At 40.6% G+C, this 21,560-nt stretch overlaps 1 protein-coding gene across 1 annotated transcript in view; it reads left to right on the forward strand.

Moving 5' to 3' along the window:
* Positions 1-17,759: 17,759 nt before the first annotated feature.
* hs6st1a (heparan sulfate 6-O-sulfotransferase 1a) overlaps positions 17,760-21,560 on the forward strand; it is a 50,697-nt gene continuing 46,896 nt past the window's right edge. The window contains exon 1 of the mRNA XM_072366019.1: positions 17,760-18,624. Coding sequence (XP_072222120.1) covers positions 18,125-18,624 — 500 coding nt within the window. The 5' untranslated portion in view covers positions 17,760-18,124. The remainder of the gene's footprint in view (positions 18,625-21,560) is intronic.

Here is a 21,560-nt window from a genome sequence, read left to right on the forward strand (position 1 = left end):
CTGTAATCAGATTTGTCCTTTACCCGCTTATCACCAACAGAGCATTTGTAGTATTTTGACTGCTGGCACAATGAGAGGACTTAACCTTCGGCTTTCTGCTGGTTTATTTTTATCAAATCAATTTCAGTGTTTGCTATTTTTGAAAAAGCTACAAGATGTGATCTTTCCTTTGATCTTTTTGCAGTAAGGCACTTCACACACACGGGCACATGTGAAACACCTTTTAGAAACCAAGTGAAGAATATACAGCACACAGCAAACAAGTGCGTTTCTGAAGCATAGACATTTCTGCAGAGAGCAGTTTTTTCATTTTCTCCAAAAATGGATTAAGCAAACCATGGCTGACCAGAGTCAATTTACATTCATACAAATTTAAACTGGTTATTTTCAGTAGATTATTTTGTTGCTGTAGCAAAATCTTGGTGAGATAAAGTAGTTAATTAGTACTTTTAGCTTTTCACAGTTGAATCCAAATTATCCAATTTGAATGCCAGCGGAGACTGAACAAAATGTTGAACCTACTTACAGTCGAAAGACTAAATTAGTTTATTCCCACAGTTCCTTTCACTGCGTCATAGATGCAAATTTTTTAAAAAAACATCTCATATAAGAGATTCACGAAAGGCCATGGGGATATATGGAGGATTCTAAATGACCAGCAGTTGACTCGTGGACGCAGAATATCACTGGTGCAGTTACTGAAACCAAAACTGCACATGTGTGAAGAAGATAAAGCATGGGGTTTAATTTAAAACCAGGCACCAAAAACATCTGCCGGTTTCCAGGTGCAGCATTCTGCTTGTGGCAGGGGGACAAACGGTTCCCAACTGAAACGGATGGGTGAACTGGGTCTGATGTGTTGTCACAAGTGGAATTATTTCTGTGGAGTAGTGTTGAGGGCAAACAATTTGACTTATTTTACACTTCATACCTTCAAATTATTTACCAGCAAAATCACCGACTATATAGGCATGATTTGAATTGCTTTTTTCTATTTAGATATATGACAACCTGCTTGAAACCCTGGAAAAATACTGAAATCCATTAGAATGTACTGCTTGTTTTGTAGTTGTTGTTTTCAGTGCATCAGTGCAAAATATGAGGGAAACAAACAACTAACTTTGACCAAACAATGTATTTCATCTTGTACAAAGCTTAATCTATTTTAAATGAATTTCACTCTGTGAAAATAAAGAACTTCATTACTTTATCTACAGGGGCACCACTGTTTTATTTCCTTATTGCTTTCAGAATGAGAAAATCTAGCTTCTTGCTGTTTTATGAAGTCAGACACATTATTGACTAATATTATGATGATTTCATAGACTAGATACTAAACCGAAAAGCCCCCACAAAATTAACATGATATTTGACCCCCTCCTTTATTGTAAATAACTAAAATAATCATGTAGACAGTAAAATCTTCCATTTTTTCTCAAACACCCACCTGTGAAGTGAAAAACACAGCGAGGGTACCATTTACACACACTGCAGAGGCACAACCCTGCAGAAAACGTTCCTTTGATTCTTTGTATGGATGCTTGCCTCCTGTATCTATCCCGCCTCGCTCCAAAGCACCTTTTCTATCATCTCTTTTATTTTTCCCCAGCTTTTATCTGACTGGCTGTAGAGGAAAGGTGCATGTGGCTGCCTCAGTAATGTGACATTTAAACAATTTCTAACTTGATGCACCGGCAGGATTCTGCCCCCACTGTGCATGAATGTGTGCAATTACGGCTCAGGGAGTGTGCGTGACTTTTTTTTTTTCTTTTTTTCATTTCAAATATGCATATGCGTGTGCCTAAAATTAGGCTTACAACCTGCCTGACTGTGAGGTGTACGGGCTCTGTTTTAGGTGCACACACATGCTGTTTTGGCGCTTGGCTGACAAGCTGAAATCCTTTTGATGTTTGTGTTCTTTGTGATTGTGTTAAAACAGTATTTCTTGAACAAAACCTACAGGGGCATGTCATGTTATTGTGGCCATTATCTCTTTGCAATTACATCAGTATTGTGTTTCTTGCTTTAAGTCTGCATGTCTTTCATCTCACTCCTCCTTGCCACAACAGAGCTTAAAGGGGCAACATGAGTCAGCAGAGCATTGCAAACATGGCAGCCTTCTGTTTATTTATTTATTTATCTATTTTGGGGGGTAAGAATTCACGAGAAGATACAGAAGCACAGTGCACATGAATACAACTGTATTCCATTGTTTAAACCTCCAGGAAAAGCGGGCATAAAGATAGTAAATGTTGAGCAGATGGAATTGAATTCAGGTATATAACAAAAAAATGCAATGAAATTAGGATAGAGATGGCTAAAGAGGGCACCTTAGAAACTCGACGAGGGAAAATTGCAAGAAAAAGGGAGTGTAAGTGTGTGCGAGGGGCAGCCAAACGTGCAAAATCACAGTGCTCACACCTCAATCAGTGAGAGTTCAGCTGGAGGGTGACAGAATGTCACAAAATAGATGATGAAGAGAGCAGTGTAAAAAAAAAAAGAGGACGGAAATTAGATGAATCAATGGAGGCGTCTCTCAGATTATTTTTCATCTTTTGGGGTCAATTCTATTCCATTACTTGTGGACTGTTTGTCCTCAATCACACAGTTTTTGAATCTTGCCAAAGCAGAAAGGCCAGGGAAAAAAAATCATAAGAGGTGAATTTAATTTCTCAACCTCCAAACTGATTTAGTGGAACCTACTGGAGGCTACAAACTGACCTCTGAATATAGCTTATTGTGCTCATGCTGTGTGCTGTCAAACAGATGGGATTTCAGATGAGCGCAGAGTTATGACCTGACCACGCTAAGATGATAAGATGATTAAATATCTAATTCACTTTAGATCATTAACTTTAATCTGCTTATACTTAGGAGACAGGAGAGGCGGCGCGGGAGGGGAGGGAGGGAGGAGGAGGAGCTCTGCACTCTGGCTTCCATATTTTCAAATCCATCATGAGATCAGCATTATCTTCCCTATCCATCTGATAAAACAGAATAAAAGCGACTCACTACAAAAAAATAGAATGGTTCAAGGGGAAATGATTGCAGTTCAGGATCCATTTTCTGCTGCATTTCATGTGATTGAGGTGACATCAGCCAGAGGTTGACTGAAGCCTTCCTGACTCCAGACTCAACTTCTCTAAAAGGAGGTATTTGTATGTGTCAGACCACAGCCAGATATTTCTTTAAGTGTACCATCATTTTTGTTAGATTTATGAAAGTGTCTTTTTTTTTTTTAAACCAAACTGCAGCTTCCATATAGTAATATATATGTACAGGCAATCTCATTGAGACACAAGGTTCATTCTCAAGGGAGACCTGTTTAAAAAAGACATACAATATATCAAAAAAATGCATAATAATGACATGTAACTTGGCATGATGTTCTTACCCTACTTCATGATTTTGGGCTGGCAATTTTTTGAAGTCAACATCAGCTGGAGGTATTCTCCCCCACAGAAGATACTGATGCTGAACACTCTCTAACTCCTCATTTGACCGATCAGCTGCACAATCAGAGCAGACTGAGCCTTCCCTGAGGTGAGGCTTATAGAGACAGAGGCCAAAACAAAGTGTTTCAGACAAGAGGTGTTGCTGCAATGTTCAGCTTGAGATAATATTGTGGTTTTGGAACACTTATGGATGTGAGATAGCGCTATAAAAATCCTGAAATAAAACTCTGAACCTGAAAAAGATCCGTTCAGCGATTTAGTTCAAATAATCCTGTCGTTGTATGACGATTTGCTCCAAGGCGAGCTCTTTTTTTTTTTTTGGTTTTTCAGTTGTTGAGCAGCATTTTGAGTCTTTGCTTGTGATTGTATTCTCATCAATGAATTTATTCAAAGCTGCTCCAAAGCCAATTGTCATGTTTAACAAATGCCAAAACAATCCAGCATAGAGGCATCCTCTGATTGAAGACACAATCCATATTGCTCACGAGATTGCATGTTCCACTGATGCATAGCCAAACTGTTGACAGTTAGGGATTGCCAACTACAGATTTCATGTCTGTGCATTCAGAAACTAACTATGTAGCAGGATCCTTTGAGCAAAATCGTCTGTTAATCTATATTGTTTACCCCCTGTTGTGTTTATAGCATTTACTGAAAAATGTGCTCTCCTAAAAAAATGAAGCTTTACAGTTAAGAGATTATGTCTCCTTTTTAATGTGCAAACAGAAATATTTCAGCAAGAAAACTACATGAGTAAAGGATGATAAATGTTTCTCCTCTTCTTCTGAACTTGGCACGAACATTTCTGGAACGCCCTCAAATTAGGGCCCTGCATCTTGGCAATGATCACAAATGACCCTAATCAACTATAACCACACTGATATGCCAGTGCTGCGGGTATTTGTTTTCATGTCCTGAGATGATACCTTGGCAGATTCATTGCATGATTGAAATGGAGCTTCAGTTACAATCATGCAATCTGCTCGTGGCAGAGAGACAATCCTAATACCAGACTCTGCAGCTATCTTTGGAGCAACGCTGCTTTTGCCAATCAGTCATGCCAATGATGTGTAACTAACATGAAGTGGTAGTTGAGTAAGAGGGAAAGACAGAGGCTGAGGCTTAGATGAAACACAGGAGGAAAGAAGCGAACTTGGGTGAAGTGAAAACCCCCAACAGCACAGCAATTTCTGTCCATTTCTTTCAAAGGAGATAAGCAGTGTGACAAAGGACTGTGTAGATTTCTCACTGTGAGAACCCGATGCAAGGTGCTTTACAATGAGAGGAAGGGCCGACGTAGTTAGGGGAGAAACAGAGAGAGAGAAAAACAAAGTAACAGAGGAGGGAAAGAAAGAGAGAAGGAAAGAAGGTAGTAAGTAAGGACAAAAGAGACTGAGAGCGTGTGAGGTTACGCGGCTTCCATTAGCCGTCCGTTGTCTTCCAAGAACTGGAGCAGCAGCTGGATCAGATTGCACCCCGCTCAAACAAAGAGCTTTGGTCATTTGAGTCCTTTGCCATTGTACCAGCTAAATTTCCCAAGGCAAATGTTGACAGGGAAAATTGATATTGAGTGCAATATTATTCTTTACCAATCACAAGACATTTCCTTCACAAAAGTTAAGCATTCTCCGATGACTGGACTCAGCATCTGTACACTGACTGAGAATTAAAATCTGTAAGGAATTAAACTTGCTTCCAAAGCTATTACCTAAAACACAAAACACAGCCATTACAAATGTGTAATTTGGTTAAGGAATTACCTGACAGATTTCTGTTTAGACTTGCTTGCATGCCTAAAGCCATCAAGCCCAAGTTATCTCCATAAATCGATACAGTGGCCAGTAAGCAGTGGGCAGTGGTTATGTACAGCATGTTAAATAAACCCTTAATGATTAACTACTGCCTTAAAGCACAAAACAATCCAATTCCCTGCAGAAACATGTCTATAGACTTTAATCCCTCGTGGCTCTGTGAGAGAATTAAGTGTTAAACTTGCCACACCCAGGGAAAACATATGTCCTCTAGAAAAAGGTTCCAAGGTCAGCTTGTCACTGGAAAATAACAGCCTTGCACAGAGAAAAGTACAGTGCGTACATGCACAGGCATTCAAAAATGTTGACACAGGGGAGGGTTTGAGCACTTTCAGACTGATGACATATGGGAGTTTAAGGTTGGAGCATGTTTCAAAGTGTTTCTATCTGTCTGAAGAAAAGGGAAAGAAAAAAGTTTCTTTTGAAAGAGAGGTTCAGCTCCTGTTGTCACGTCTCATCCTCACATCTGCATAAACTGGCTCAGAAGGTTTGCAGGAACAGGATTCCGACAATCTGGATGCAGTCAAATAGTGTCATTGCTTAGAGAGGTTCCTCACTGAGTAAGGTGAGTAATGATCCAGGAGTATCTAAGTGTCCGTCCAGTTCTCTAGATGCAAAGAGAATGCGCTTCAGTGCCTCCTTTATTATCACCTCTAACACAAGGAACACCAGGAAGGAAAACCATCCTTCATAAAATGACATAATGCCATCCCACTGCTTGTTGCTGCTGCAACACGCAAAGCAAGGCTCAGTGATTTTTATACAGCAGATTCATTTGCATTCATGTAGATGAACATGTGGAGAGGAGGGTGTGTGAGATCATCCTCTCATTACATATTTTACTTTTGTGTCTTTTTTTTTATCCTTTCTAATAATAATGGCATTTGTAATGATGAAACATTTTATTTCGTACGGATGGAACAACACAAAGAGAGCACAACAGACAGCTGCTGTACTTTCACTTCTACATTTACATCACAGCTTGTTTAACTGTGGTAGGATTCTCATGATAGCATGGTTCTCCTTTTTTCCATTAAGCTAAGGTGTTATGATTTAGGACATAATGAAATAATCATCTTGTCCTCACCAGGTTGTAAAACTAGGTAAATACTACCTTAGATGAACAAGTGGGGATGTAACATTCAGGCGTCTGTTAACACAATGCCAAGGAGAAAATACGTCAGCGAACTCAGAGAAGCAATTGTTGCTGTCTGTCGATCTGGAAATGGTTACAGGGCAATTTCCAAACTATTTGGAGTCCATCGTTCAACAGTGGGAAAGATTATTCTCAAGTGCAAAACATTCAAGACAGTTATCAATCTTCCAAGGAATAGATCTCTCAGCAAGCTGACCCCAAGGTCAGGCTGTGCAATGCTGAGGAATTGTGAAATACCCAAGAGCTTGATCCCACACTACAGGCCTCAGTTAGCATGTTAAATGTTAAAGTTCATGACTGTACAATTAGAAAAAGACTGAACAAGTGGGGATTGTTGGAATGGGCTGTTGGGAACACTTGCCAGGAAAAAGTGTCCGTGCAACGGCTAAAGCTTGGTGGAAAGTGAATCATGCAACAGGACAATGATCCTCAGCACAGCATCAAATTTACAACAGACTGTCTGAAAAAAAAATAAAAAAAAGTCAAGGTTGCAATGGCCCAGTAAAAATCCAGTCCTCCATCCGATTGAAGTACTGTGTGTGGACTCTCCGGGATGGTTATTTGAATGAACAAATAACCAAAAACTTAACTGAAACAACATTGTAAAGAAGAGAGGGCCAAAATTTCTCCACAACAACGCGAGACTGATTACGTTTGACGGAAAACAATTACGTCCCCAGCGACCCTAAGTTGGATTAGGCGGGTGCAGAAAATGGATGGATGAATCCTGGGTTCAACTTGATTTTTTACTCACTGCTACCTCATTTTGGCTTAGATCTTGTCAAATAATTAATGACGAGTGTACTATGTTATGTGTTGTTGTTCACTGGGTGTATTTGTCCCACAAGGACCATGATGTCCAGAGACGTAAATCCTTAGAATTAAAAATGGGGTGCACTCTCTTTTTCAGTGTAGGCAGTCGTCTCTTGAGCGAACCAACAAATTTAAAGCCTCTGGTGAGTGCAGTCAAACTAACACACAGCAGCCTTGTTTCCTTGAGATAAGGCTTACACACAACTAATTTGCAACAGCGAATTCATTTTGAAATACTGTAATGGAGACCACATTCATGTCAACATAATTGGCTTTAGCCATGCCAGTGGAGTGGCTCTATGGATTACAAACTCTTTATGTGGTCCAGTGTGTAAAACGTAAACAAATGTGGTAGAGACTGCTACGAAAGTTGCTAAATTGTAACGAGTATGGCAGTCCCTCGACTGGGACCCCAGTGCCACCATTTAGTTTATTCCATGAACAGACCTGAAGACAAAACATCAGGCGCGAGACTGCTTAAGAAAGACAGAAAGACACTGTATTTCATTCAGGTCAAATTAAAAGTTCATAAGGACAGTCATTAAGTCATTCAGGCGCACATTTAGTTCTATAGACGAATTGGTTCATGATACGTTTGTATAGAAAATGCACAACTGCAGTGTTGATTAAAGAGGTCATTAGAAAAGTGAATCTGACAATAGGTCCATGTACAACGATTACAGACAGATGAAGCTGCCTGTCCGCCATGTTACCTACAAACATTCTGGACATGTCCCGATCCATCATTTAACATGCATCACTGACAGCAGATCAAGAAAGGAGCTGCTCTTTGGGCAGAGCTCCACACATACATTTAAAATCACAGCTGAGTAAGAATGTCATTTCTAAGTCTCTTGTTGACACCTTCAGCAGAACACCCACCTTGACACATACACTATTATTAATGTTCAGATCATATCGACTCACCAAATGCTGTAAAATTCAGTGGAAAGGCATTTCAAATATAAGAAAAAGTCACGTATGCAGAATGAGTCCACACCAGCCAGCATAAGCCTTGTCATTACCAGAAAACAGATGCAAACAACAAATAGCACAAAGAGGAGATAAAGATTTAACTAAATACCCCAGATAGAGATGCAAACCAATAAGAAAATGCCTCAAGCAACTCCAAAGAATCCCAAAATGTTTGAAAAGACACTAGGAAAACACTAAGATTACTTTACAGGAGAAAAAACAACCAGAAAGGCAGAAGGAGGGGCAAAGAGGCCACAAAAGAACAGAATTGCTCAATAAATCGTAAAAACCTTACAGTAAACTTGACAGGTGGCCTGTCTGTTCATGCAGGTGAGGCAATAATGCTAAATAAAAATAAAATTCAGAAAAGCAAAGATGCATCATGCATGAAGTTAAACTTTGTCTGCTTGCACACAGTAGTTGCTTGTGTCGCTGCATATTATCTAGACAGATCATTTTTAACGTAATGCATTTACAAACAGGGGCCTCAAACAGGCCGAGATCAAAATCACGTGAAGCATGTCGAGTCTAATGCTTCATGGCCCAATGGATTTTAATAGGTGCAGTCTCTTTTGTGATTGGTCAAGTGACCTTTTCATCCCATCTTCGGAGCTTCCTCTTTCTGGATCACTTGCAGCCTTGCAGCCACAGAAACTGTGAGTTGCCTTTAAGTGTGAGGGCAGAGCAGTCGCCTGCAGCACCGGTGTCTCAGATCAGTCTCGTAATTCTAACTCAGCAATTTGTCAGCAATAGAAGACAATACTCTACAAATACTGTGGTTCTACAAAGAGAGTATTATTTAAATAAAAATACAATGGTATAATTATAAAGAATGTATCAAATTACTAAAAGTACTTCCAGCAAAAATTTAAACGGTACTTATACTACTATGACTACTTTCTGATTTTGTCAATAACATGATTTATCGTTTGGTTGAAGGTGATTCAGTCACAATGTTTTTCATGGACACAACTCAAATTACTAAATTATCACAATTACTGACAATAAATGCAGTTTCACACTTAGAAAAAAAAAGTTGAGGCGTAATGCTTCATATTTAGATAAAACATAGATGTATCAGTTTTAAGCTCTGCTTCTATTATCAAGTCAATCCGCCATAATCACGACATAACATCTCCGAAGCTCTTCATGCTATTTATATGGTTAAAATTTTATTTTGAAAGCTAACTAGTAACAAAGCTCTTTTTTAAAAAAATTGTAAAAAAGTATCAAAGTCTCAAATGAATAACAAATGTGTTTATTTTGTACTTTCATGCCCCGAAAAGCTATTTGTTACATTTCAACCCTGCAACTTGTCTCTTTGTGTGGCCAAAGTACACCCGAAGTCTCAGTTTTCAGGCTCGCTTTCCAGAATGTTCCAACATGAGGGCATAACCCAGTAACACACGTGTTTTACACTTTTACGCTTCACACTCTCTCGGCCTCCAGCTGCCACTGGCGCATACATAATCATTGAAACAAACGTATACTTGTGCACACAGAACAAAACAGGTCGTGTAAAGCTCCAGCATGAAAAACACGTGCACACCTGTATTCACATGATTGCACGCAGATGTGCTCCAACTTCAACCTTAAAGTCCTGTGTAAACACTCAGGATATAACGTACACACGCTCCGAAACTTCCTCGCTGTACCGACTTTCCCAGAAACGCACATTCAAACAGTTACAGACTCTGGAATGTAGGAAATGCACGGCGTCCAGTTTTGTTTTCGTTCTACAGCATGCACTTCCCCTTAGGCACATCCAAAGAAAATATTTGTGTCTGAAACACTCTGAAGGTTCTAGAAATAATTCATTTCAGGGCCCCGTGATGAAAACAGATTGGCCATTCTTTTGACGTCATTTCTACTTGTTATGTATAAAGAACACACAAATCCGCTGCTGAATTCAATATGAAAAAATGTGAGTGGCTTGTGTGTGTTGGTGGGTGGAAAAGTACTTTCTGTGAGTGCGTGGGTGTGTGTGTGTGTGTGTGTTCTAATACCTCCCTGCTCTTGTTTTTGTGTTTTTCACACTCAAAGGTATTTGGTCCTGGCTGCTGGCTGAATGAAAAATAAAGCACAAACAGGCGGTGCATGTCGGGGCATGGAGTGTGTGTGTTTGTGTGTCTGTTTGACGGGGCAGACATTAGGACCTCTGAGCAGATTCCTACAAATCAAGATAATGTCAGGACAAAGACTCATGCACCATGAATGGACCTGGTTAAAGCTGTGTCAACATGAGAACCAGCTATAATCCACTGGCCAGCTGTTTACTCATGAGTACACAGAATTTTTTTTTCTTTTATTGCTGAGCATTTTATGGCTCTCCGCCATGAGTAACTATTTTTTATTGTGTGGGTGTGTCCATCCACTTGTTTTTGTTTCTTCCAACAAGCATATGTGACTTTTACTTCATCATCACAAGGCAAACCTCACTATAAAATATGTGATTCCAAGTGTAATAGAAACAAAGAGATGCAATGTTGGCATGAGAGACATTGAAGGAGGACATAATACACAAGTCAAAGCCTCTGTAAACACTAAGGAAGTATCCATCTACGCTGGATCATTATGCAAAGGCAACAATAAACTGGTTCTGATGATAAACAGACTGTCAAATCTCTATACTCAAGCCAGAGGGCAACACACTCTGTGACATCCATCTTCTTTAAGTATCACAGCTCATAATAGCACCACACATTTGGGGGAGCAAAACTCACAAACACACACACAATGTGTACAATCAGTGTACAATCATTAACAGACACAAGTTAATGCTCACAAACAGACTGTATTAATATTCTGAGTTGCTCCCTCTCTCTGTCAGACACACACACTCTCTCCCAAGAATCTCCTGGTATTTAATACAACTGTGCAATGCCAGAGGCAAAGCAGAAGTCATAATCATGACTGTGTTTAACAGCAGTGCGACAGGCAGATGCAGCTTCAATGTAAGTAAAGCCCATGTAAGTAAGCAGGCTGAATAACTGCAGATGGAGACTGGCTCGCACATGTCGGCTGCACTCAACTGCTCAGATCCAATCATTCTGGGATCATCACAGGATAAAAAAAAGTAATTTTATCGAGGTTCAAAAAGTCCAAACCAAGACTGAGCCAGGCAGGAATTTTAACATGCAACAAATGTAGTTACCTCATGTGACATGATTCAGGAATTTGGGAGGACATGGATATGAGCATATGGCATCCAAAAGGCTAGAGTAAGCTCAGAGGAGATGTGGTGGATCTGTGGGAGATGACCTAACAGCCTTGTGTTGGGTGTAACCACATATTTCATTGAACATTTCCATGGATTAGCAAGAACATCAACATGCCAGCAGCTGTCAGTATGATCTGTTGGCGAATCATATAATCGTGATGTTTTGCTAAACCTAATAGACTTTAAAGCATAAACATAACCAGTGTGGTGATGTTCCTTAACCTCACTAATGAGTGGAAATGACAGTGAAGTGTACAGGGTTGGTTCAAATGCACCACCGCCTCCTACCTGATAATGTTCGAACTTCATCACATCTTAAAAGAAATACGACAATAAATCATTTCATTCACCAGCATTTGCTTTTTAAAATGATTAGATTCTGTCCACAAATGGAAAGATTTAATAACGTCCCAGTTTCACAAAGTGAAATGAGACTTTATTGACATGTAATGCATCACATTCTGAGTACATGTATTTATACTAATTGTTCATTGTATTCCCATATCATGCATACTGATATAAATTCAGTCTTCAGGGGAATGTTGATGTCTCTATTCAGCTGATTCCACTGACAAGTGATGAGTTACTTAATAGCAGCCGGATAAATTAATCATTGTTGGAAGTCTGTTGAGCAAATAATCAGCATGCCTACTTAAGCTCTTTCTGGATATTTAAATCAGAGGTAGGCAGTATTTTTTCTTTCTGTGTCATGGGCTAACAAAAATAATATTAACATTTCAGCATTTTGTAATTCAGGCTGTGTGAGACAAAAAAAAAAAAAAGCACAGCTGCTTTGTAACTAGTGGAAGTCCCTCTTGGCTTTTCTTCAAACTCAGATGCATACGGTAGGCGCCTCTCCTCAGAGGGGTGGCGACTTCTTTAATTGATGAACAAAGCCTTCCAGTTATAAAAATGTGCAAGCCCAACTGTAGAGTTTATGTGTGATTTGGGTCCTCTATGTTCTGCACTGTGGCGGTGCAACGCAGTAAAGTGCACATGGTTTGTTGTAAGGTAAAGAGAACACATCTTTTTATTATACTTGCACAGTTCTGTTATTCAAAACATGGTCTTAATATTACATGATATATCTGCTCTGAAAATGTCAGCAACTGGAACTTTAATAAATGACAGAATGAATGTATTTCCACTCTATATAAGAGCTTAATGAGATGGACCTTGTAGGTTCATAAGTTGGGGAAAAAAAATCACCAATTTCCTTTTTAATTTGTTTTTCTCTTTAACTGCAAGTTCATGAAAAATGACTGGCTTCTGAAAAACGCCTCTGGCTGTTAATAGACCAAGATGAGGCTTATTTTTGTAATTCTTTAATAGATAAGGACGGGCAGCGACTGGATCATTTAGCCTCTCAAACAGCCTCGCGAAAGAATAAAGAAATGCGCACTAACAAATTTATCACAGCTTCAAACATGGTGGAGTATTAATAAAATTGAAAATCATGAGCTGTTAATAAAGAAATAATGACAACTGCATTCGTACAACAAAAAGCAGATAAATTTGAACTAAACTGTCATGAATCCATTTTTAAAAGCTGTTACTTACTCTTGAGCCATGCTTTAGTGAGGCTGACATGTAATAAAGTGGTGCCCAGTCCTCAGTACCACTTTAAGCCTTTTGTAAAGCCTTATCATTAAAAAAGACATGAAAGAAAGACAGGAAATGAAAGAGAAAGTATTTGTTTTTCCAATTCAACAGCATAGAACGTTTTAAAGTATTGCTATAATAAAAAAAAACTGCATCTATAAACTGTGAGCACCTGGCCTAACTAAGAACCCACCTTACATAATTTATACTATGACAGGCTTTCAGAGATCCACTTCCAACTGGGAAATCATGGAAGCTGAAACTGTGGAAAAGCACACAGGCAATTATAGCCTGACTAAACACACATCACATCATCAACCCAAAGCACTCAAAATGAAAATATACCCCCATCTCTTACTAACCTCATCTCCCACCAGCCAAAACCAAACTGCTGTTTTTTCACCACAAGCCTACTGATTGGGCTGATGTGCTGATTTGTATCTCGTGTAGAAAATATGTGGGGATCGGTATCTGTCAGCAATATTACACGCACACACACTAGACCTATATCCACTGTAAACATGAGCAATAACAAATGTCTGAGAAATGCCGTGAAACCTCGAGGGCATCGTTAGGGAATCGCACAGTCAGCTCAGGAGGAGCCAGCCTCACCTGAACTGCACCCAGCAGTTTAAACATGTTTCTCTCTAGCACTCGTAGAGGTGATTAATCAAAGCGTGTTCGCCAGTAATCGCCTCTGGGATTCCCATTTATGTACCCGCCAAGTTAGTTGGCCGAGATGAAGAACAAGGAGAGGAGCAGGGCTCTTTGCTGACCACCAGCGGGAGCCACGCGAGAAGCAGCGCGAGCAACAGGGAGCTGTTGGTCTCGTGGTTTTCGGACATTTAACTTTTTAGTAAAAGAGTGAGACCGGAGCTTTGCACCCACAAGCTGTGTGCTGCTTGTTGAGATCTGTGTCGCTTGTTGGGGGGGAATAAGAGAGGAACAGAAAGAGCAAGATATGTCCTCTTTTTGTTTTGTGAGCATTAAAGTATTTCATACAGTCTAATCGTGATGTGTTTACTTTATTGTTTTCCATTTACTTTGTTCTCGACTAAATCTAATCATTTCTAACTTTATGTGAAGGCCATGGTGTGTCTCTGGTTCTGCTGTAGGTGATTTCTGTTCTGTCTGGACAAAATCTTCGTATGATCTTTCTCTCTCATTAAAGTCTTACAATACCTATCATGTTTTTACACTTGTTTTACAACTTTCAACAACTTTTCGCGACGGAGTAAGAATATAAAGTTGTTAAATGATGATGCTCAAACAAAAGAAACCCTAACCCTCAACTGATAAGAGGATAATAGTCAAGACCTTTAAAAACAACTGGAATGTTTCTTTTAAAGTGTTCTAGCACACCATAATATATACAGAACACATTCAAAGTGGTGAAAGTGAATCTTAGTGGCCATAAAATGATATTTTCCCAACACTTTCACCACTTTCACTGTGTTCTGTATATAGCAAGTTTGCAACGTGGCCAGGAGATCAACAATAAGCAGTTATTTACCTTGTGTTACCTTGCACCCTTGTTGGCCATTAAACAGAATGAAGCTCCAAAGAACTAAAGCTGCTTTACATAGGGTTAGGAAAAGGACATCAATCTTTATCAAAGAAAAGTCAAATGGACATAAGGCTCACAGTTTGCAACATGTGGCCAGTAGATCAACAATAAGTAGTACATTACTAAGTTGTGGTCTGCAGGTATTCAGGTGTGTGGACATGGAATCAGGTACAGACTGGAAAAGCCAGGAGCACTTGAAGCATTAATGCTATAGTTTTTTTTATTATTAATTTGATATCTTTAATAATCATGATGAATAATATGATCTGGAATGACAAAGATCCTTGAAAAAAGGACTGCTTGCCCAGTATTGGTATACTGTGCACCTTTCAGACCGTAGAGCCTGTGACATCACCCACTGGTGTGTTTACTCCTTTTTTCAGGGCCTGAGTTAAGCACTTTTGCCGGAGCCATCTTGTTCTTCTGAGAGTGTACATTAAGGCACTGTTTTACCTGAAAGGAGACCACAGTGTACAAAAAGAACATCATAATTGGTAGGCTTGAAACTAGTGGCATGGAAAATTAACTGATTAGGAAAATACCGTATTTACTAAGGTGACAAATCATGTGAGAAGTCTGGCCCTTCGCTAATGAGCTTTTGTCCAACTGGGCTTCTTTATACGACCACAGCTCCCTTGTAGGCCATTAAACAAAATGAAGTTCCAAAGAACTAAAGCTGCTTTGCATAGGGTTAGGAAAATTACATGGATCTTTATCAGAGAAAAGCAAAATGAACATCTCAATTCAATTCAATTTTATTTACATAGCGCCAGATTACAAAAATTGTCTTCTCAAGGCACATCTCAGTCTCACAGTCTCATAGTTTCCACATGCTTTCTGCTATCACAACAATAGCCGTGTCCACATGATAAAAAAAAAGAAAGGTTGTGACCACAACTGATGCCTCCATTAATTCCATTAATCTCACATGTCAGAAGTGTGTCCATATGTTTCACTCAGTGTATTGTCCAGTCTCACACAAATGGCCAATATTATGAGCACACCATGGTGCTGTCTGTCACTGTCATGGTTATCTCTGAATGAAGAAGAAACACTAACGTCAAAGGGGCTTATGTCTGAATGATTAATGCCTCACTGAAGAAGGCAGAAACATTATGTACAACCTGTCTGAGAGGGGCTTTAATATCTCCTTTCCACACCTTATTACCTTGTTGCCATGACTTATTACTCTTGTAGGCAAAGGTTACTAACTTGTGGCATCACTAATGCATGCCCACACATGCTTTTCCCCTCCATTGTCATCAGGTGGCTTCTATGAATATTTCTCTGTCTGAAGCTAAAGTTAATATAAATGTAAAAAGAAATTCTAATATGTCCCGTGCGAATCAGTTAGAAATGGACTTGATAAAATGGAAGATATAAACAAGCAGTTTTCAAACTGCTTTAGTATCTCACACGAAATGGACACAAAAAGAGTTTTCATCTGATAATAATGACATCTTTGAAATACCTTTTTCAAACTAGATGGATTATTGAGGTGAGGATTTTACCATTTAATGTGAGTTTCTGCCTGATGTGAGCTGCATATCCGCAAGCACTAATGTAGTTGAAGGGTGGGGTAATCTATCAAATCTGGATTCTGGTTTTGTATTGACATTAAATTCTGTGACTAATGGCATTTCTAGTCTCTCTGTGCCAGAACTTGATATTCATAACAGCAATAACTACTGGAAATTAAGTAAAATATTTAGGCTAAAGAAGGAATAGAAAATATAATGACTTGAGTAAAAATACTGTATTCATCCCAGAGGGACATTATAATGTTGCAGAATGTTTTTTTTTTTATTTCTCAACAATTGATGAAGCTGTCTTTATGTGTGGTTGTTGCTACTGGCAGGAAGGACCACCCGTATCTTTCTGTGATGCCACAGTGCTGAGGAAACCTCTGACTGAACACACCCAGTTATTTCAGCACTATGTTATGTAGAGGGTGGGCAGCATTGTTCTTTATGTTCATGAACTTGTGCCGCATTCTTCTTTGTACAATCAGGCTGTGGAGCAGTCCATAGTCCAGACCCAGTCTTTTTCATCCGTTAGTGTTTCTAAAAGTTTCCAAACAATATTTTGAACCATTTTTGTGATCATGTTTGTGTATTGACATCTGCCCAGCCTTGCCAAAGGGAGTTTATTATAAATGTATCAGGATGTAAATGTGACTGATTGTCCTCCTCTTTATCAAAGTTTAACTCGATGGCAACTGGGTGGTACAAAATTCTACATTTTTGAAGGAACTCACAAAGGCTAAAATACAAAATAGAAACCAAGAAGACTGAGACTATCTTATATAATTTAATGACAGATTCACACAATAAATTAATTAAGCTCCAAATAGTAATCAGCACAAAATCCAATTTCTACCATAAATAACAAATACTATAGCACAGCACCACCAAATAATGAATTGACCTCTTCTTTGCCAAACTCAAATCCTATTGTCCAACTCTGCGCATGAAAGGCCTGCAGAACTTATTGTGAAGAGGTCTGTGTATTAATCAAATACAATTTTTGAAATGCCAAAACCTCTTACTTATGCGTAAAGTTGAGCATAAACAAATGAGTTTGGACGGCTGATTTTTGCAGTTTTGTAGAGGAACAATTACTAACATGAGAAAAACAAAAACAATTGTCCTTTGATTTTTTTTTGTTAAATTCACTGTACTTTTAAATTGTGTGTGCAATAAACTAGACCTCGGGTAAAATAAGTAGAAGAGCTTCATTAATTTTTCAAAATTTATTTTTAAAAACTGCATTGGAGTACTGAAGAGATCAAGCAGGCACACAGGCAATTATTATCAAAGACAATCACGATTAACCAATTGTGTGGATCCTGAAATTCATAGATAAACAAATACTTTAAATACATGAATAGAAAATGAAGATAAGCCACCATGAGCTGTTTGTCGGACCAGACAAAGCGAGATATTTGCAACCAAATCCAAAAAAGATTTTGAAAAGATAAGAAAAAACCCGAGTGCAACACTCAACTAAACGTAGTGTTGTTCAAGTTACGTTTTAGAACTAGCAGTTCGCCATCCTATAACTATTCATCAATAGTCTCTTTCTATTGGCTACGAGTAACTGACGCGGCCGTTACGTATCAACCAATAAATTAAAGCGACTCTCCCTTTCACTTGGGTGTTCAGAGAAGGAGCGAGAGAGGTTGAAAAGGTGGGTTTCGCGCTGCATCCTGGGTACATAGCTCCGCTGTGATGCAGTGAGCCCGCTGTGTTGACTGGTAACCAGAGGAAAGTAAACGGGGGAGGGTCTGTCACGGGGGGAGGCTTTCAGCGAGTTACAATGCGTCTTTCACGGTGCTGAACGGTCTCGGAGAAACATGAGTCAACTTCGCCGGTCGTCTCGTAGAGGAATGAGCCACTCTTGAGCCCTGAAGACGAGTGCTTCTTGGCGGGGAGAGCGAAAATGAAGAAGCCGAGCGCCGTGCTCTCTGTTGTCGGCTTGACTGGGAAATGGTAGCGTGCTGTAGGAACCGCACTGGGAAGGATCATGGTTGAGAGGAGCAGCAAATTCTTGTTGATCGTCGTCGGATCCGTGTGTTTTATGCTGATACTCTATCAGTACGTGGCTCCCGGGGTGATCAATTTCGGCTCCCCGCACGGTTATTTCACGGAGGAAGACGAGGGGGACATCTTCCCCACTCCGGACCCCCACTACGTGAAGAAATACTACTTTCCCGTCAGGGACCTGGAGAGGACGATCGATTTCCAGATTAAAGGGGAGGACGTGATCGTGTTTTTGCACATCCAGAAGACCGGCGGGACTACCTTCGGCAGGCACTTGGTCCAGAATGTCCGTCTGGAGGTTCCCTGCGACTGCAGACCGGGACAGAAGAAGTGTACCTGCTACCGGCCGAACCGCAAGGAGACCTGGCTCTTCTCTCGGTTCTCCACCGGCTGGAGTTGCGGCTTGCACGCCGACTGGACCGAGCTCACCAACTGTGTGCCCGGGGTCCTCAACAAGAAGGAGAACAAACAGAAAAATCTGAGGTAAAACTGGCAAAAGATTGTTGTTGTTTTTTTTTAACTATAAAGAGGCTCATGTGTAATTACCGTCTCATAACCTGTAGCCCGAAATATTTTGTGATGTAACTTTTTGACATTTAGACCACTGAAACTTTTCCACTGCACTACAGTGTTTTCTATTAATGTCACTGACGGTGCAATAAGGTCATTATAAACTCCCTGAGTTTCACGTTTTCTCTTGGATTGGGTGAGGTGATTAGGGCTAATCACACTCAAATTGAATTAAAGGAATGAAATCAATCGAATTGCATGTAATGAAATATGTTTTAAATCTAATTTTGTCATCCTTGAATATCTTTGTCCGTACAGAGCCTCTTATCCCCCCTGAGGCCACTCGAGTGGGCCTTATCTTATTGTATAGTCACATGAAGCATAGAATATCTATGCGACTATGAAGTTATTATTGCCACAAAGACATTAAACAGTGTAATTTAATGGTGTTCTAGCCCTGTAACTGAACAGGCAAGTCAAGGCAAGTTTATTTGTAGAGCACAATTCGTACACAAGGCAATTCAAAGTGAATATTGCAAAGGCTTTCAAATGCTCCCCAGTTCTTAATGGATGTAACTATCATGTTAACTTGAAACAAAGCCTCGCTCTGCACCAGACGGCAGAAGGCTTTCAGATTAAAGGAGAATGACATGATTGTGTGCATCCTCCCGAAACAGAGGGTTGATAATGGATACAGGGAGACAAATGTTGATTGACATTTCTGCGCTGCGCTGTCACAAATGCCGCGGAAGCACAACAGGGCCTCTGACATTTGTTGATAGGCGCCAATATCGGGGTGCCCTCCCACTGAATCCCACACCGAGATTTGGCTGAATTTCTATCAGGAGCGTGTAATACACCCAGGCAGCGTTCCCGCTCTGTAATAATCCCTTGTTTTGACTGCGAGATACTCAGACACAGGGCAGATTCTTATTAAGGTGTAACCCATTTTCCTCCCCACGCCTCCCCATTGTTGTAGCCCACATATTGCATCCCTCACAGACATATTGACGGCTGTATCAACTTCCATTTCACCGCACCCTTGTGGCCAAAGGCTACGCTTGTATGGGGTTTGTGCCTTTGTGTTGCCTGAGCTTGGTCAATATTGTATTTTTTGCTGTGAGTGATCAATAGGACAAATGGGCTTCTGAAAAAAACGTGGAAATTTGTCTGTCTGGCAGTCAGACTCCGCGGGGTTGCCAGGCCGGCTGCTCCGCTTCCCATGGCAGCACAAACTGGGGATCAGCGCTGCTGGTTGGGCAGGGCTGGGCTGGGCTGGGCTGGAAGGTGGGGGGGGAGAACAGGGGGACCCTGTGGGGGTCTGGCTCCGCTCTAATCCGGGTGATTATTACCGCTGGGACACACACACATACACACACACTAGCACTGGTATTTGCTGCTGGCGTCAGTCCTGACTCCTGCGGTTTCCCTCCGGTCAGAGGTGATAACGCGTTCGGCCATTCTGCATGGTGAGTTGAGATATCACAGTGGACGCAGGATAAACGGCCTTTCATCACTCTGTGAGCACTGTTTCAGAGCCTGAGCTTGTTTGGGCGTGCGGTTGTGTGCCTTTCTGCGGATGTGTGCACCTGGAGAGGCCGGGGTAACAGAAAGAGACAAGAAAGCTGAGCAGAAGAGAGAGGTCTGCATGCGTGGTGCGTGCGCAGCAGAGAGACAATCTCTTGCCTCGGGTTTAATCGACTGCCCGATCAGTGCTGACAAGAGCAACAAGAAACTATAAGCTTAATAACACCCTGAAGAAAAACAGTGCCGCTTCGCGTTACATACAACACCCCCAGCAGCAACCCTCCGCGTTCCTCTCACTGTCACAACCCTGTTTTGGTTCTCTTTTCTGTTCCATTTCCTCGTTTTGTCCGCGTGTGCTTCTGTTTGCAGTGCTCGCTGTTTTTGTTCTGTCATGGCATTGTGTTCATTGCAAGGATTTGTCTTGAGGTCAGTGCCAGAGTGGCAACGCGGGCAGGAAAAGTGCGAAAAAGACGCGTTTGCAGAGCGGAAGTGAGGGATTTTGAGGCGCGTCGTTTTACGCACAGCATTCGGATCAGCTGCGTCCACATATAGTCGGTGTGGTGAAAATGTAGTGCCTGTGTCACACTTACGCGCACACACGTATGCTCAGCCGAAAGTGCTATGGAGTTGAACGTCATGAGATACAGAAAAGAGGAAAGCACTCATACTGGGGAAAAAAAAAGTTCATCTGCACAACAGCAGTGTTGAGATCCCATCATCTCTGTCTGCAGCTGCGCTCTTATCTGGCTGTCAAGTGAATTTTGCACAAACGATTCAAATGCCGTGAAAAATGAAGTGTGAATTAGGGCGATTTCCATCAGATAGATTGAGGCCCATAAATGCCTGGCTGTCAGGGGGGGAAAAAAAGAGTAAAAGACAAAAAAAACCAGAACAGCACCCACACTTTCACAAAGAGAAACAGACGAGAAAATCAAGAGTAGCCGAAAATGTTTGAACACTGGTCAGCAGTGGATAAGTTGCCAGTGACATTCGTTGTACTTTGATGAACTTGATGATGAAGACAAAGAACTGCGGCTGTGCTGATGTGTTGGGGATTACGCGTGGCTGGGATGCAAGAGTGGGGGGGGGGCTTATTTTTAGAAACGACTGTCCTTTCTTCCGATTTGCTTGTTCCCTTTAACCTGAACGTGTTCAGTCGAAATCGGTAAATGCTCACATGTGATGACTTTGATGAGAACTTGTCAAAAATGAATGATGGTGAATCTAACCATGCAACAATAAATAGATTATCCACATTTCTTTAAACGTTTGATGGTCGCCTAATTGATTAATTCATGATTTTATGTTTAATTACTATACAGAACACTTATTATTACTGTATAAGCTGGCCAGTTGCACTCTAAAGGCTAAAGAGGGATTTT

Source organism: Leuresthes tenuis, unplaced genomic scaffold (genome assembly GCF_036924035.1).
Source record: "Leuresthes tenuis unplaced genomic scaffold, fLeuTen1.0.hap1 SCAF_15, whole genome shotgun sequence".
Taxonomy (NCBI): Eukaryota; Metazoa; Chordata; class Actinopteri; order Atheriniformes; family Atherinopsidae; genus Leuresthes; species Leuresthes tenuis.